This window comes from Geotrypetes seraphini, chromosome 5 (genome assembly GCF_902459505.1).
Source record: "Geotrypetes seraphini chromosome 5, aGeoSer1.1, whole genome shotgun sequence".
Lineage (NCBI taxonomy): Eukaryota > Metazoa > Chordata > Amphibia > Gymnophiona > Dermophiidae > Geotrypetes > Geotrypetes seraphini.
The window spans coordinates 11231388-11247977 of NC_047088.1; the positions used below are offsets into that span (position 1 = coordinate 11231388).

A 16590-nucleotide genomic window follows, 5' to 3' on the forward strand; every position below is an offset into this window, starting at 1 on the left:
AAACCAGGCCACGGCCATTCGCTTCCCCAGCCAGTAATGCCTCTACCATCTCCAATATATTCTGCATATTTATCAGAGAAATCCTGAAAACCCTGACTGGCTGACAATCATAAGGGATGGTCTGAATCAATCCTGGCTTACTCCAAGCCATCTGTGAATTTATTATTCCAATATTTCTAAAACTAACGGTTACTTTGGATAAAAGCAGGACTGGTTGGCTTGTCCGTCCTTTTAAACTACACCAGTGATTCTTGACCAGTACTCAGGACACGCTTAGCCAGTCAGATTTTCAGTATACCCAAATGAGAGATTTGCAAATATTGGAGGCAGGTTAAGTAAATTTATCTTTTCATTGTGGATAGCTTGACAATCAAACTGGCTTGAGGACTGGGTTGAGAACCCTTGAACTAATGTATAATTTAGTTAAGACAAATTTTGAAAAAGTCTTGGGTTAGTTACAGAAATAAATTCAATATCCTAGAAAGCAAGAGACAAAAGCCCTTCGAAGTACCATGGATGAGTCTTCATTTCAAAACTGTCTCTGCTTTACACTATTTTGAAATATTAAAAAGCACCATTTCAAACTGATTTGGAATAGAAGAGATTAGAAAAAAAAAAATCACATCTCTAAACCTGTAACTAGACTTGAATGATATTAGAAGAGTTCATAAAATGTGATACAAAACAATGTTAAGATGGAAAGACGCCAGGACAGGCCAAGAAGCAGAAATGTTGCAAAACGTAGAGAATGTAGATCTTGTCCTCCATTGCTGGTGGGATTTCAGGAGAATGTCTATAAGAGTGCCAAAGCTCTCAAACATCGCAAATAGCTCAGACCAAGATCGAGCTGTGAATCTTGGAAGACCCAAGTTCTCATTACAAACATTGTCTTCCTCTGTGTCTCTGTGCAAGTCACTTAACTTCCCTGAGTGTACATTACATTGCAAGTTCCTTCAAGCTGCGGCATTGCAACTATGAACGTTGGGTGTACGTTGATAACAATATAAGGTTTTCAATGCATTTCTTTGTGAAACCAGTTTTAAAAATGTCAGCTTGTGGCTTTTTCTAAAACACCATCCTCACGCGAGAGGGAAAAATCACAGCAGCGACTTTCTGAGCAATGAGATCCCCGCGTCAGTCTGCTCCAGCTGTGTTAGCTCACTGCCACGATGGGCTCCACTATGGAGATGTCCGTCCTGCCCGAGTTGACATTGGAGGCTGACTGGGCACTCGGAAGGGAATTCGTTTGTTTATAGTTCTCCATCCAGGCATGCCTGAAGGGAGGGGAGATGGACTGCAGGGCGTGACTCTGTGCCGTGCTTCTCCGCCTGCACACGCACAGCAAGGCCTTCAGTTCGGAGCGGAAACTTTCATTCAGCCAACAGTAGATGAAGGGGTTGTAACAGGTGCTACTCATGGCAAACCAGTGGAAAGCAAAGTAGAGGGCGTTGTTGATGCCGATGGCCCTGCTGGACATGAGAACAACGTAGCAATTCAGAGGAAACCAACAGACGGCAAAGACCACCACCACCAGCATCAGCATCTTCAAGGTCATCTTCTTCTTCCGGCGGTGAGCATAATACTGTTCCATCGTGATGTCGCCGATGGCGTTACGCATCCACAGCTTTTTGGCCACCATGGTGTAGGTGATGGAGATGACACAGAGAGGCAAGACGTAAAGTAGCACAAAGGTGGCCAGGTCCAGATACTTCCAGAAAAGGTCCGGAGGGTGGGGGAAGCTGACGAGACACACCATGCGTACGGAGTTTCTGCAAGAGGAACAAGATGCTTTAGTGTGAAAGAGGGATCGGGGGGCTAGGAGTCCAGTTAGGACTTATTGCACCATTTCTAGAACACTGCTAGACATATGTATTTCCACGAGTACAGTGCTATGGGACATATAAATACATCAGATTGCAGAGCGTTAAGGAGAAAGATACGAGGGGGTGATGAAAAGTTCTCAGGCCAACCAAGAAGAGAATGATGTGGATATGGTTCAATCAATGATCTGAAACGATGTCAAAACAGAGAATTTTGTTTCTGCAAATTGGTACTTAAGGAAATAAGCAAACACTCTTTTCAACTCCAGTGGCAAAAGAACGCTCAGAATTTAGGAAGTGGGTTGGTTGGGCTGAGAACTTTTCAACTAGAGGTCTGCACGGGAACGGGGATTGCAGGAATCCTGCGGGTCCCGCGGGACTCCCCCCTAACCCACGGAACTCCCACGGGGACACCCCTCTGGCCCATGGGACTCCCACGGGGATGGAAGGCTTTGGAAGCAGGGTTCGTCCATATAATATAATGGACACGTCAGCCTTAGTAAAAGAGGGGGTTTATAAGTTAATTACCTGGACAGAAAACAAAAAAGGGTTCCACCAAAGAGATTCCACAAGGAAAACAGCAGCACAAACACAAAAGAAACTGTGGAATTGATGATCCTGTCAGAAGTAATTGCTGCTTTTTATGGGGACGGGCGGAGATGGAGGTAGTTCCTTGAGGGGATGGGTGGGGACGGAGAGGATCCTGACGGGGACGGGTGGGGACGGAGAGGATCCTGACGGGGATGGGTGGGGACGGAGAGGATCCTGGCGGGGATGGGTGGGATTTCTGTCCCCGTGCAACTCTCTATTTTCAACTCCATTCATATGTAATAAAAGTGAGCCAAGTATAGGACAATCTAGCCCTTGTGACATCACTGATGAAGTTGGCTCTTATTGGTGGAAAGAGGCATTATGACATCACAGTAGCAGCTCTGATTACCAGAGACTGAAACTCTTCACAGTTCCAGGGGGTGCTGAAAAGTTCTCAGCCCAGCCAAGAAGAGAATGACCTGGATATGGTCCATTCAATGATCTGGAACAATGTCAAAACATTGAATTTTGTTTCTGTAAATTGGCACTTAAGGAGATAAGATCACACTCTTTTCAGCTCCAGTGGTAAAAGAACGCTCAGAATTTAGGAAGTGGGTTGGTAGGGCTGAGAACCACGTCATAACTGTCCTTTTTGGGAAGCACTTTTTGAAGGAATACAATACATAATTCTGTGTTTATTTGTTCTGTGAGTTTTTATGTCGATTGAAATTAATATGTTTGCTTTTCTGTATCCCACCTTGGAATAAGGCAGTTTATAAAGCTCTTCTGAGCAGGGACCATCACCTACATGTTAAATGTACAGCGCTGCGTATGTCTTTTGGCGCTATAGAAATGATAAATGACATGAGATAATAAAACTTATATTCCAGTAGGTACGTTAACAGTTCATTGTGGATAACATAAGACATACTTCTCAATACTAGGATTAATAAAGTCACAAGAAAATGAATAGAAGCAAAGTAAATGCACCGAAGCCCTTTCAAGTCGTACAGGCTTTGGGTGCATTTATCACATCTTTCTAAAATGGGCCTTAAAACAGTTACCGTATTCTCGAGACAATTCACGGGAGCCATTCAGGAAGCCGCTCAGCGCCAAGCAGCAGTGCCAAAATGTGGTACCGCTCAGCGGCTGAAGCTGGAACTCACGGCAGTGACTGACCGGCTTGGCAGCGGGGCAGGAGCGCGGAAAGCTCGCTCCAGCCCGCTACACCTCTGGACCACCAGGAATTCCAGCGGCAGAGAAAGTAAGAAGGACAGGGCAGGGGGGGGGGGGGACATGGTGCAGACCCTTGCGACCCGGCGGAAGCCTGCAATAAGTTTGGGAGGGGGGCGGGGTGTGCTGGACGCTGGCCTGAATATAAACCAAGACCCCCATTTTTGGACCCCCAAATTCCGGTTTATATTCGAGTAGATACAGTAAAAGCTGTCTGAAATAAAATTGTCTTCTGCTGTCGTCGAAAAGACATTTGGCCTAGCTCTATATATGGTGCTAAAAACTGATTGCAGAAATTTGGGCCTAGGGGTAAATTCTATAAGAGGTGCCTAAAGATAGGAGCTTAACATACATACCCCCTCTTTTATCAAGTTGCGCTACTGAGCGGCGCAATCTAAATGCTGGGCTCTCCATTATACAGCTTGATACAAAGAGGGGGGGGAGGGTTAATAAAAATCTTGGAAAAAAGCAGTGGTGTACCGCGGGGGGGCGGTCCACCCCGGGTGAAGCCTTAGGAGGGTGCACAGCCGGACAGGTCCGGAAAATTCCTGGGCTGCAATGGCATGAGCCCCCCCTCCTGCAAGGCACACAGCGGTATCGGCGCCCCCCTGCCCGCAACAGCACTCAAGTTTGGCCTCCTTCTCCTGGCATCAGCAGAACTTCAGATTGGCAACAGGTGCTCAGTCTAAAGCTTCCCGTGACTGAACTGCCTGGGCGGAAACAGGAAGCTGAGTCAGGGGAAGCTTTTGACTGAGCACCTGTTGCTGATCTGAAGTTCTGCTGATGCCGGGATAAGGAGGCCGAACTTGAGTGCTGTCGCGGGGCAGAGGGGGCGCTGATGTTGCTGAATGGCATCACGGGGGGGTGGGGGGGTGGCGCTGATGCCGCTGAGTGCCGTCGCAGCCCAGGAATTTTCCAGACCTGTCCGGCTGTGCACCCCCCCTAAGGCTACACCCGGGGCGGACCTCCCCCCCTTGGTACGCCACTGGAAAAGAGAAAGAAGCAACATTCCAGAACCCACAGCAAAGGAAGCTACAGGATTTGCAAAAGTAGGAAAATAAAAGCCCTTTAAAGAAATCGATCAGCCAAATGGAAAAACAAGTGATAAATACATTAGCGCAATGGGGAATAGAAAGTGTTATTTCAAGAACCATTCATTGATCCAAACTCAACACACAAATGGTTAAAGGAAGAAAGACTGGTAGTTGCAGCCCGGGAGAGTGGTTTACAGTAGAGGGATGACACGGTGGCAGTTACCCGCGGCTAGCTGAAACAGTGTGGGGGGGGGGGGAGTGCTCACTGCGGGCACGGGGACAAAGCATCCACTGCCCCGTGGAGCGTTGAATGGCCTTGTCCCTGCAGTTAAGAGAGGGAAGGCGCACTGTCACCGATCGCGCGTAGCTCCCTCCCTCCTGCCAAATCTATCTCCCCCTTACCTTTGCGGCGCTTTAGTAAAGCAACTTACTGAAGCCGACGGAGACTGCCTGCCTGTGCCTGCAGTCGCGTGTGTGTTGGTGGAAGCTTCTCCTCTGACGCAACTTCCGGTTGCGTCAGAGAAGCTTCCGCCCACACCCGCGCAACTGCAAGCACAGGCAGGCAGTCTCCGCCGGCTTCAGTAAGTTTCTTTACTAAAGCGCCGCGAAGGTAAGGGGGAGGGAGGGAGATTCTCGGGCCGCTGAAGGGCGGTGAGGTGGCGAGAGGGAAGGGTGGATGCGACGGGGACGGTGGTCCGGTGATGGGGCAGTGGCGTGGACAGATTTTTTTCCCCATGTCATTCTCTAGTTTACAGTTAAAATGATTCATAGATAATACAGAAAAAAACCAAAACCACCTGAAAAAACAGACATATGTTGATTTTCTGGGAAAGCGTTCCAAACAGTTACTCATCAAAGAGGCGGCTGCAAAATGCTGATTGGCAGAACTTTTCTGAGGATAAGTAATACAGCCGTCACTCGGTTCGTAGTATAATGGGATTGTCTGCGAGAGTATAACCCAAACTTCAGATTGGATTCTCCCTCCTAACTCTCTTCAAAGTGAATAATACAACGTTTCTAGATCCTCAGAAGTACCGCCTAGCACTCGTAGAAATTCTTCCTCACCGGATCCTCCATACTTTGCTATTAAATTTATCCACCTTAGTGGATAAATAGTTTAAAACTTGTGGTCATGCTTTCAGGGGTTTTTATCAAGGTACCGTATCCCTTTCTAAAGCTTAACCCTGCTGTATCCGATCACTGAAAAATTAATTCATACCTTTTCAGAAGTTTGAATGGCTTTTAATGAAGCATTGTATGCTTAGTACTGATAAAACTGATGACATTTCCAATTATTTTAACAGACTTCATTGACTTCCTACTGAAGCTCACATTCAATTTAAGTCGGCCTGTTTTATATGTAAAATACTACAGGGGCCAGTGCCATCATATTTTTATAAGCAAGTTTTTCACTCTTCTTGTATTAACTAAGGCAGGCAGATAAATCCAACTTTCGTTTCTGCAAATTGGCACTTAACAAAATACGAACACACTCGTTTCGGCTACAGTGGCAAAATAAGGCTCAGAATTTAGGAAGTTGGTTGGTTGGGCTGAGAACTTTTCAACACCACAGAAAGGACAATCGAGGCATTGTGACATCAACTGATGAAGTTGGCTCTTATTGGTGGAATGAGGCATTGTGACATCACAATCTCATCTCTGATTACCAGAGACTGAAACTCTTCACACTACCAGGGGGTGCTGAAAAGTTCTCAGCCCAGCCAAGAAGAGAATGACCTGGATGTGGTTCAATCAATGATCTGAAACACAGTCGAAACAGAGAATTTTGTTTCTGCGAAATGGCACTTAACAAAATATGAACACACTCTTTTCAGCTACAGTGGCAAAATAAGGCTCAGAATTTAGGAAGTTGGTTGGTTGGGCTGAGAACTTTTCAGCACTCCTCATAATATTTGGGTTTCTGCAAGGTACTTGTAACCGGGATTGGCCATGATTGGAGACAGGATACCAGGCTAGATGGACCATTGGTCTGACTCATTTTGGCTTTTCTTATGTTCTTATGTGAGCCAAGCATAGGACAATCAAACCATTGTGATATCACTGATGAGGTTGGATCTTATTGGTGGAATGAGGCATTATGACATCACAGACACATTATGAGACTGAAACTCTTCACACCATCAGGGTTTGCTGAAAAGTTAGCCCAACCAAGAAGAGAATGACGTGGATGTGGTTCAATCAATGATCTGAAACGATGTCAAAACAGAGAATTTCGTTTCTGCAATTTGGTACTTAATGAAATAAGATCACACTCTTTTCACCTACAGTGGCAAAATAATGCTCAGAATTTAGGAAGTTGGTGGGTTGGACTGAGAACTTTTCAGCACGCCTCATATCTAATAAAAGTGAGCCAAGTATAGGACGATCAAGCCATTGTGACATCACTGATGAGGTTGGCTCTTATTGGTGGAATGAGGCATTATGACATCACAATCTCTGCTCTGCTTCCCAAGGACTGAAACTCTTCACACTTCCAGGGGGTGCTGAAAAGTTCTCAAGAAGAGAATGACATGGATATGGTTCGATCAATGATCCGAAACAATGTCAAAACATAGAATTTTGTTTCTGCAATTTGGTACTTAATGAAATAAGATAACACTCTTTTCACCTAAAGTGGCAAAATAATGCTCAGAATTTAGGAAGTTGGTTGGTTGGACTGAGAACTTTTCAGCATGCCTCATATGTAATAAAAGTGAGCAAAGTAGAGGACAATCAAGCTATTGTGACATCACTGATGAGTCTGGTTGTTAATGGTGGAATGAGGCATTATGACATCACAAGCTCAGCTCTGGAATGTTGCTGAGTGGGCGTTGAAAAGTTCTCAGCCCAACCAAGAAGAGAATGAGGTGGATATGGTTCAATCAATGATCTGAAACAAGATCAAAACAGAATTTTGTTTCTGCAGATTGCCACTTAATGAAATAAGATCACACTTTTTTCAGCCACAGTGGCAAAAGAACGCTCAGAGTTTAGGAAGTTGGTTGGTCGGGCTGAGAACTTTTCAGCACCTCCTCGTACTATTACAAGCAAGTACAACTTTTTGGAGAAGTAGCATCCAGAGTTTGACAAATCAATTAAACTTATTAAGTTTCTTGAAGTCATGTTTACTAATGAAGCCTGAAAGTTAATCCAGAGGATTATATGGCTGAATGTCTGCCTAGGACATCCACCATTCTTGCGCCTGCCTTGAAAACAGCTTGAAATTTTGCTACTTTGGGGATCTTGCCAAGTACTTGCGACCTGGATTGGCCACAGTTGGAAAATGGATACTGGGCTTAAGGGACCTTTAATCTGCTCCAGTATGGCTATTCTTATGTTACCCTGAAACAGTACAAGTTATACTATAAACTAGAGAGCTGAACAGGAACGGGGACGACGGGAATCCCGCAGGATCCCCCTTCAGGTCACGGGGATCCCATGGGGACACCTCCGAGGGTCGCGGGGTTCCTGCGGGTTGGATGCGAGGCTCGTCTTCTCCCTACCTGCCCTGCCGCAGCACACAGCCAATCGGAACGGAAGTCTTCCATGACGTTAGCGCTGACATCGGAGGGAGTGCTTAAGCAAAGCCCTCCCTCCCTCCCTCTGACGTCAGCGCTGACATCGGGAAGACTTCCATTCCGATCGGCTTTGTGCTGCGATCGGCAGTGGCGTGCCAAGGGGGGGGGCGGGGAGGTCCACCCCGGGTGCAGCCATGGGGGGGTGCACAGCCGGCCAGGTCCCCTTACCTTTGTGGTGCTTCCTCCGACCGACCAACAGGCCCGGTCCGACAAATCTCCCTGCCCTGTAGCCGCGAATCTAAATTACTTTCTTACAGCAGCTTCAATACTCCAGTTGCTGTAAGAAGGTAATTTAGATTTGCGGCTACAGGGCAGGGAGTTTTGTCGGACCGGGCCTGTTCTGTTGTCAGTCGGGCGGGGAAGCGCCACAAAGGTGGAGTGGAGGGCAGGGAGGGCAGGGAGGGAGGAAAGGTGGAGTGGAGAGGAAAAGACGCTTAAGGTAAAACTGAGGGGAGAGAAGGACGCTAAAAGCACTGGAGAAGACAAAGGGGTGGAGAAGGATGCTGAAAGGACATGGGGAAGATGTGGGGGGGGGAAGGACGCTGAAAGGACATGGGAAAGACAGAGTGGGAAGAAGGACGCTGAAAGCACTGGGGAAGACAAAGGGGTGGAGAAGGACGCTGAAAGGACATGGGGAAGATGGGGGGAGAAGGACGCTGAAAGCACATGGGGAAGACAAAGGGGTGGAGAAGGATGCTGAAAGGACATGGGGAAGACGGGGGGGGGGAGAAGGATGCTGAAAGGACATGGGGAAGACGGAGGGGGAGAAGGACACTGAAAGGACATGGGGAAGGCAGAGGGGGGAGAAGGACGCTGACAGGACATGGGGAAGATGGGGAGAAGGACGCTGACAGGACATGGGGAAGATGGGGAGAAGGACGCTGACAGGACATGGGGAAGATGGGGAGAAGGACGCTGAAAGGAAATGGGGAAGAGAGAGTGGGGAGAAGATGTTGGCAGGGAAGAAGACGGAGATGCCAGACTATGGGGGGAGTGGAGGGAAGAAGATGGGTGCCAGACCAATTTGGAAGGGGGGAGAAAGGGAGAGGCACAGTAAGAGCAAATGGAAGCCGCAGAGAGAAGAGAGACAGTGGATGGAAGGAATTGAATGAGAATATGAGGAAAGCAGAAACCAGGCAACAAAGCTAGGAAAAAAATTATTATTTTTTTTTGCTTCAGGATAAAGTAGTATATTAGTTGTGTTGATAAAAATTTATAAACATTAGAGGCTCTGGTAGAAACCCGTTTACAAAGTATGTATTCTTCCCAATTAATATTTCCAAATTAATAAAGTCTTTTTGCTTGTCTGACACCCATCTACCAGAGCCTTTAATTCAGTAGCATAATTAAATGAAATAACTATTTCTGTAGTTTATAGGGACGGGTGGGGTCGGAGGTGATTCCTCACGGGGATGGGTGGGACTTTGGCGGGGACGGGTGGGATTTCTGTCCCTGCGCAACTCTCTACTATAAACTTACCCAATGTAGAACTCCCCCAGCTTCTGGTAGATTGCGTGAGGAAGAGAGAAGCAGCTCGCCAGGACCCAAATGACACCAATGCAGATGACTCCTCTGACAGTGGACATGCGGGGTTTCAAGGGATGCATGATCACCTAAAGAGAAAAGCCCGGACATTCAACCCCCTGATTGTCATGTGACAGATTTCAAAGAAAATTGATCCTGGAAGTTCTTACACTCCTGCTTCCTTGGGGGAATCAGCACTATCCCTACTCCTGGCTAGGCCTCTTTTCTCCCTCCTGTAGCATATATGACAGGAAGATTGACTCCTCTTTCGCTGGATTGGTTGCAGGGTTGTGGGCCGCCTGCATGTGGCCCTCGGCTCTGCTGCTCCCCGCCCTGGAACAGGAAGTTGATGTCAGAGGAGGCGGGGCTGGCAGAGCCGACGGCCATAAGCAGGCAGACCGCAGACCCGCGTCTGCTTTGGCACCCCTGAGCTCCCTGCACCCCACTCCGCTCTTGATAAGCCACCGAGTATCCCTGTTTTGAAAAAAGTCATGTTTGCTACTGGATTTATAGACGTTTTCTTCAGGAAGCCTCTTAGAGGTCTTTTTATTTAGGTGAACTAAACGATTTAGTGCGCACCTTAATAAAAGGACCCCTTAGATCAGGGGTAGGGAACTCCGGTCCTCGAGAGCTGTATTCCAGTCGGGTTTTCAGGATTTCCCCAATGAATATGCATGAGATCAATTTGCATGCACTGCTTTCAATGCATATTCATTGGGGAAATCCTGAAAACCCGACTGGAATACAGCTCTCGAGGACCGGAGTTCCCTACCCCTGCCTTAGATTATAAACTGTATGGACAGGGTCATATTGTACCACTATAAAGCACTTTTTACATCCATTAGCAGGACAAAAATGACATTATTTTTATGGACTTGAAAGCGAGCGTCTAAGCCAGTGTGCCTCCTGAGATTTCTGGTGTGCCGCGGTACACTGGGGAAAAGGAGGTGCCAGCGCTGGATGACTGTCTACAGGACTTGCCTCTCGCGAAGAGATGCACGTCCTGTAAGCAATCTCCTGACGCCGGCACCTCTTCTCTCTGCCGGCCTTCTGTCCGGCGGGTCTTTCTGCCGGTCTTCTCTCCAGCGCAGGTCTTTCTGCGCAAGGCCCGTTTGAAGGACCTTTACGCATGTGCATGACATCATCACGCTGACGCCAGCGCACTTCCAGGACACTAGGTTTAGTGCGCCTCGGCTCAAAAAAGTTTGCAAGACGCTGGTCTAAGCCAATGCATGTTTGACTGTGACCCAAACTTGGACAGTACGAGTAATAAGATAATTTCCTATATTTTGTGTTACCAAGACCTGCTACGTCACAACTACATTTTCAAGCATAAAAATCACACACACACCTTCCTAGAAGCTGCACCCTAGTATAAGCTGCAGATTTTCTGCCTTTCTGTATTATCACTGCTTGGGTGTGAATGTCCATTATTTTGTGTCAAATGCTCAAACATGAAACGGCTGCAAATTGTCAATTTTAAACACAGATAGTAAGCAGCAAACGACGTAGAAAACTGAAAGTGACAGCACACGTGTGCACTGACACTTCCATTTTTGTCTGGGCATTTACACAAGAGCAGTGCTTACTGCAAAACCTTCGTGCGGATGTGCCAGGCACGTCTCCCCCCCCCCCCCCCCCCACTGTCAGCTTAAAAGTGTGAATTAATTGTACATAAAATTTGCATATAATTTTTGCATTGCTGCTGCATTGTGATAAACTTCGCATTGCATGGTCCACTGCCCATTTATGTAAGGAATGTGTATGAGCTGTGACCCCTCGAAGTAAAAACAATCAACTGTGGCTTATAGGCATGAAAATATGGTAGTAGCCTTTCTGTGATCTCATGAGCTGCCAGGAGCAGAGAAAGACACCGTGAGAAAATTCATCACTGTTCCTGTCCTCACAGATAACTGCAGGAAACCATCCCCGTGTCATTCTTTAAGCAGAGAGGGAAGAATCAGAGTATGAATAGGCCCAGGTGTAGAAGGACTAAGGTAGAGATAGACACTAAAGAATGAGTCTCTGGTATCCAGAGCTGAGATTGTGATGTCATAATGCCTCATTCCACCAATGCCTAAGAGCCAACCTCATCAGTGATGTCACAATACTTGGCTCACATAAGAATCAGAGCATGAATGGGCCCAGCCACTGACCCTCAAAACTTGCATTGAAGAATGCTGGTGGAGAAGGACTGAGGTAGAGATAGACACTAAAGAATGATAGTCTCTGGTATCCAGAGCTGAGATTGTGATGTCATAATGCATAATTCCACCAATGCCTAAGAGCCAACCTCATCAGTGATGTCACAATGGGTTCCTTATCCTATACTTGGCTCATATACAAATCAGACCATGAGCGGACCCAGCTACTGACCCTCAAGCCTTGCATTGAAGAATGCCGGTGGTGAAGGACTGAGGTGGAGTTAGACACTAAAGAATGACATGGGATTGTGACGGGAACGGTGATGAATTTTCTAGCCAGGAGCCTTTGTTTTACTACAAGAGATAGAATTGCAGTTTACATTGGTTGTCTCCTAATGTCAGGCTGTTGTAATGATTTCCCTTATCTTTTGTGCTCCCAGAAAACAGATAGGCGATGGATTTGCAGAAGCCAGACCTGCAAAAAGTTATGCAGACTAAGACAAAGAGAAGTAGTCCAGAAGAGAATGTATTCAATGAGCAAAAGCGCTGTTGTGGGGTGTTGTTGTGGTGTGTTTTTTTTTAACCCTTCCAGTGTCGTTACTCATTTAATAAACTCTCCTTTGAATGACTTTGGTTTGCGTCAGTCTGTTGCTTCTCCTTCTGCCTTATCTTCTGTGAACACAAATACATGTAATATCTACGTATTAGCCAATCAATGGCAGCTTTTATCTATTGCCATCTAAGGCATGTGAGGTGTGGTAACTATGGTGATTCTATCACAATATATGTTCGTCTTAGCAGAGGATGGAGGGATCCATAGAGAGAGCTGAACACGCTCATCTTTCTAGGCTGGCGTGCTAAGCGGAACAGAGCTCAGAAAAAAAAAAAATCCAGAAAAATTCTGGAATCAAAGTTAGTACCATGAATCCATGGGGGCTCTTCCTCACTCTCCTCTCACTGAATAAACAATGGCTTTGTGCCGTTTTCCCACGGGAGGGGGGAGGGGGATCTACAGCCTCAATCTGTATTATCCTATCATGTCATGTACTGTCATGTTCTGCTTTATTATGTATGCAAACTTGTAACCCGTTCTGAGCTCTTCTGGAAGGACGGGATATAAATCCAAATAAATACCCCATAGCTCACTAACAAACCCTTGCTGACAATGGCATGCAGCTCGAATGTGACTGGTTCGGAGTCCAGATTCCATGAGGGGGTGCTGAAAAGTTTTCAGCCCAGCCAAGACGAGAATGAGGTGGATATGGTCCAATCAATGATCTGAAACAAAGTCAAAACAGAATTTTGTTTCTGCAAATTGGCACTTAAGGAAATAAGATCACACTCTTTTCAGCTCCAGTGGCAAAATAACGCTCAGAATTTAGGAAGTTGGTTGGTAGAGCTGAGAACTTTTCAACACCCCTCATATGTAATAAAAGTGAGCCAAGTAAAGGAGAATCAAGCCATTGTGACATCACTGATGAGGTTGGCTCTTATTGGTGGAAAGAGGCATTATGACATCACAGTAGCAGCTCTGGTTACCAGAGACTGAAACTCTTCACAGTTCCAGGGGGTGCTGAAAAGTTCTCAGCCCAGCCAAGAAGAGAATGAGATGGATATGGTTCAATTAATGATTTGAAAAAAGGTCAAAACATAGAATTTAGCTTCTGCAAATTGGCACTTAAGGAAATAAGATCACATTCTTTTCAGCTCCAGTGGCAAAAGAACGCTCAGAATTTAGGAAGTTGGTTGGTAGAGCTGAGAACTTTTCAACACCCCTCATATGTAATAAAAGTGAGCCAAGTAAAGGAGAATCAAGCCATTGTGACATCACTGATGAGGTTGGCTCTTATTGGTGGAAAGAGGCATTATGACATCACAGTAGCAGCTCTGGTTACCAGAGACTGAAACTCTTCACAGTTCCAGGGGGTGCTGAAAAGTTCTCAGCCCAGCCAAGAAGAGAATGACGTGGATGTGGTCCATTCAATGATCTGGAACTATGTCAAAACATTGAATTTCGTTTCTGCAAACTGAAACTTAACAAAATAAGATCACACTGTTTTCAGCTCCAGTGGCAAAACAATGCTCAGAATTTCAGATGATGGTTGATTGGGCTGAGAACTTTTCAGCACCCCCTCGTAGGGTTGCCACAGCTAACATGCACAAGTTGCTTTGAAAGTGGAAAAGTAGGGTTTCAGTGAACCCTAACACCTTTGCTGCTTCCAGGCAGTGAAACGAATGAATGGGACTGGTTGGGCTGCGTCTTCAGGTGTCATTTCGCTTACCTGGTGGCGGTCCAGTGCAATCGCTGTGAGAGTCAAGACGGACACATGGACAGAGCAATATTGCACGAAGCGGCTCACATGGCACATGAGTTTCCCAAAGACCCAGGTACTGCTAACAAAGCGAACCTGTGGCACAAAAAAGAGGGGGGGACTTAGGATCTCGATCAACAGTCAAGGTAGAGATAGCGATTAAGAGGTAGAGAGTAAGGTGCTGGGTGCCTGCACTGGTCACAATTCTGTGAAGGTGGTGGGTGATGGACAATCACAGAAATGCGAACCAATATTTAGGTGATCTCGGCAGCTTTGAAAGCCTCGCTGCTGGTGTTGCACATTAAGTAGAGAGTTGCGCGGAGACAGAAATCCCACCCATCCCCGCCCGTCCCCGCCAGGATCCTCTCCATCCCACCCGTCCCTGCCAGGATCCTCTCTGTCCCCACAAGGATCCTCTCCATCCGCATCCGTCCCCGCCAGGATCCTCTCCATCCCACCCGTCCCTGCCAGGATCCTCTCTGTCCCCACAAGGATCCTCTCCATCCGCATCCGTCCCCGCCAGGATCCTCTCCATCCCACCCGTCCCTGCCAGGATCCTCTCCGTCCCCACAGGATCCTCTCCGTCCCCACCCATCCCCACCAGGATCCTCTCCATCCCACCCTTCCCTGCCAGGATCCTCTCCGTCCCCACCAGGATCCTCTCCATCCGCATCCGTCCCCGTCAGGATCCTCTCCGTCCCCACCCATCCCCACCAGGATCCTCTCCATCCCCACCAGGATCCTCTCCATCCCCACCTGTCCCCATCAGGATCCTCTCCGTCCCCACCAGGATCCTATCCATCCCCATCAGTGTCCTCTCCGTCCCTACCCATCCCCGCAAGGAATTACCTCCATCCCCGTCCGTCCCCATAAAAAGCAGCAATTACTTCTGACAGGCTCATCAATTCCACAGTTTCTTTTGCTGTTTTCCTTGAGGAATCTCTTTGGTGGAACCCTTTTTCTGTTTTCTGTTCAGGTAATTAACTTATAAACCCCCTCTTTTACTAAGGCTGATGTGTCCATTATATTATATTGACGGACCCTGCTTCCAAAGCTTTCCATCCCCGTGGGAGTTCCGTGGGTGAGGGGGTATTCCCGTGATCCCCGTTCCCGTGCAGACCTCTAACGTTAAGTGCTCGCCCTTTGGCTAAGTGCAGCGTTCAGCTTACCCGTTCCCAGCTGGCATCCTCAGTCCTTCTCATTGAAACTGCATGAAAAGCTCACCCCCTCCCCCAAATCTGCAGTTTCCTGATCTCTCAAATATAAGTGTCATTAAGGCTGCTCTCGATTCTGCTGAGATCGTTGTTCCGAAGAGCATTTTGCATGGGAAAAGTTTGTTTGCCGAAATGCAGGAGAGAGATGCACCCACTTAAGGAGGTAGAACAGGGATAAGATCTCACATGCAACCCAGCCTCCCTCCCAGAGAAATCCATTTCCATGGAAATGCTCTTCCTGGTCCCAGGGTTTCAACCAACCAACAACGTTGCATCTTCTCAGCCAAATCTGCTGTCCCTGGTCCCTTCCCCGTCCCAAGTCAACTGGAGAAGGTTGGCCGGGGGGGAGCAGCTTCTCACCAGAGTGAAGGGGGTGTTCATCAGGGTGATCAAGATGTCTGCGATGGCCAGGTTGACGATGAAGAGGCTGGTGGCCGAGTGCATCCTCTTGTGCTTCATCACGACGTGGCACACCAGGAGGTTCCCGAAGAGCGAGATGAGGATGATGACGGAGTAGGCGACGATGAGCAGCGCCTTCGCGGTGCGGCTCTGCGACTCGCCCTCGTACTTGGTGGCGTTGTCAAAGTCGCCCAGGTCTTCCGGGTTGAGGTGGCCATTGAAAAGGGAGGAGAGGTTGGCCAGCCCGTAGAAGACGCCCGACGCGTTGGTGCCCTGGGTCCTGCGGTAGGGCTTGGGGACGTAGGGTAAGGAAAACCACACGTGCCTTGTCATGTTGCCGGAGGAACAGCAGTCGTCCACCGTCCCTACTACGGGCTCTAGGAAATCTGTATTGAGCAGGAATGATCTCCTTCCCTCATGTCCCATCCATGCCCTCGGGACTAAGTCAGCTCTTCTCCTTCCGTTCTCCCTGGTGGCAAGCTTTTCCCCCCCTCTTTCCAAAACCCGGCTGCATGCAAACCATTCCTGGAGCGGTAGATCTGGAGGGCAGAGGGGCTGCCCTCACTTGAATTCCTGCATCAAAGACTAAGGAATACCAAGTGCTTCCTTTATAGCCATTTGCCAGCCCCACGTGGGAGCCTTTGCCATCCAATGCAGTCTCGTCTGGCAGATTGGGCCAGCTTTTGAAATCCGCACTACATGGCTCCAGCGCTCCGGGTTTTGTGCTCGAGGGTAAGTGGAAGCTGAACGCGGGAAGCAGACGTGGGGGTTGTCCTCCCAGACCTGCGATGTGGTTAGTGG

The 16590-nt window shown here is 47.7% G+C and overlaps 1 protein-coding gene across 1 annotated transcript; it reads right to left on the reverse strand.

The window, feature by feature from the left end:
* Window positions 1–393: 393 nt before the first annotated feature.
* Window positions 394–16357, reverse strand: GPR83 (G protein-coupled receptor 83). The gene is made up of 4 exons (XM_033946388.1): window positions 15751–16357; window positions 14147–14272; window positions 9676–9809; window positions 394–1769 (listed from the first exon to the last, which is right to left on the reverse strand). The coding sequence occupies exons 1-4, from the start codon at window positions 16213–16215 to the stop codon at window positions 1154–1156; spliced, it is 1341 nt and encodes a 446-aa protein (XP_033802279.1). The 5' UTR covers window positions 16216–16357; the 3' UTR covers window positions 394–1153.
* Between the last annotated feature and the right edge of the window lie 233 nt (window positions 16358–16590).

Bases quoted from the DNA above. Each gene is read 5' to 3' on its own strand.
- GPR83 (XM_033946388.1), bottom strand. From the start codon at position 16,215: ATGGGACATGAGGGAAGGAGATCATTCCTGCTCAATACAGATTTCCTA. The intron at 14,273-15,750 runs GTGAGAAGCTGC...TTTGTGCCACAG, and splicing joins TGAACACCCCCTTCACTCTG to GTTCGCTTTGTTAGCAGTAC. The intron at 9,810-14,146 runs GTAAGCGAAATG...TTTTCTCTTTAG, and splicing joins TTGCACTGGACCGCCACCAG to GTGATCATGCATCCCTTGAA.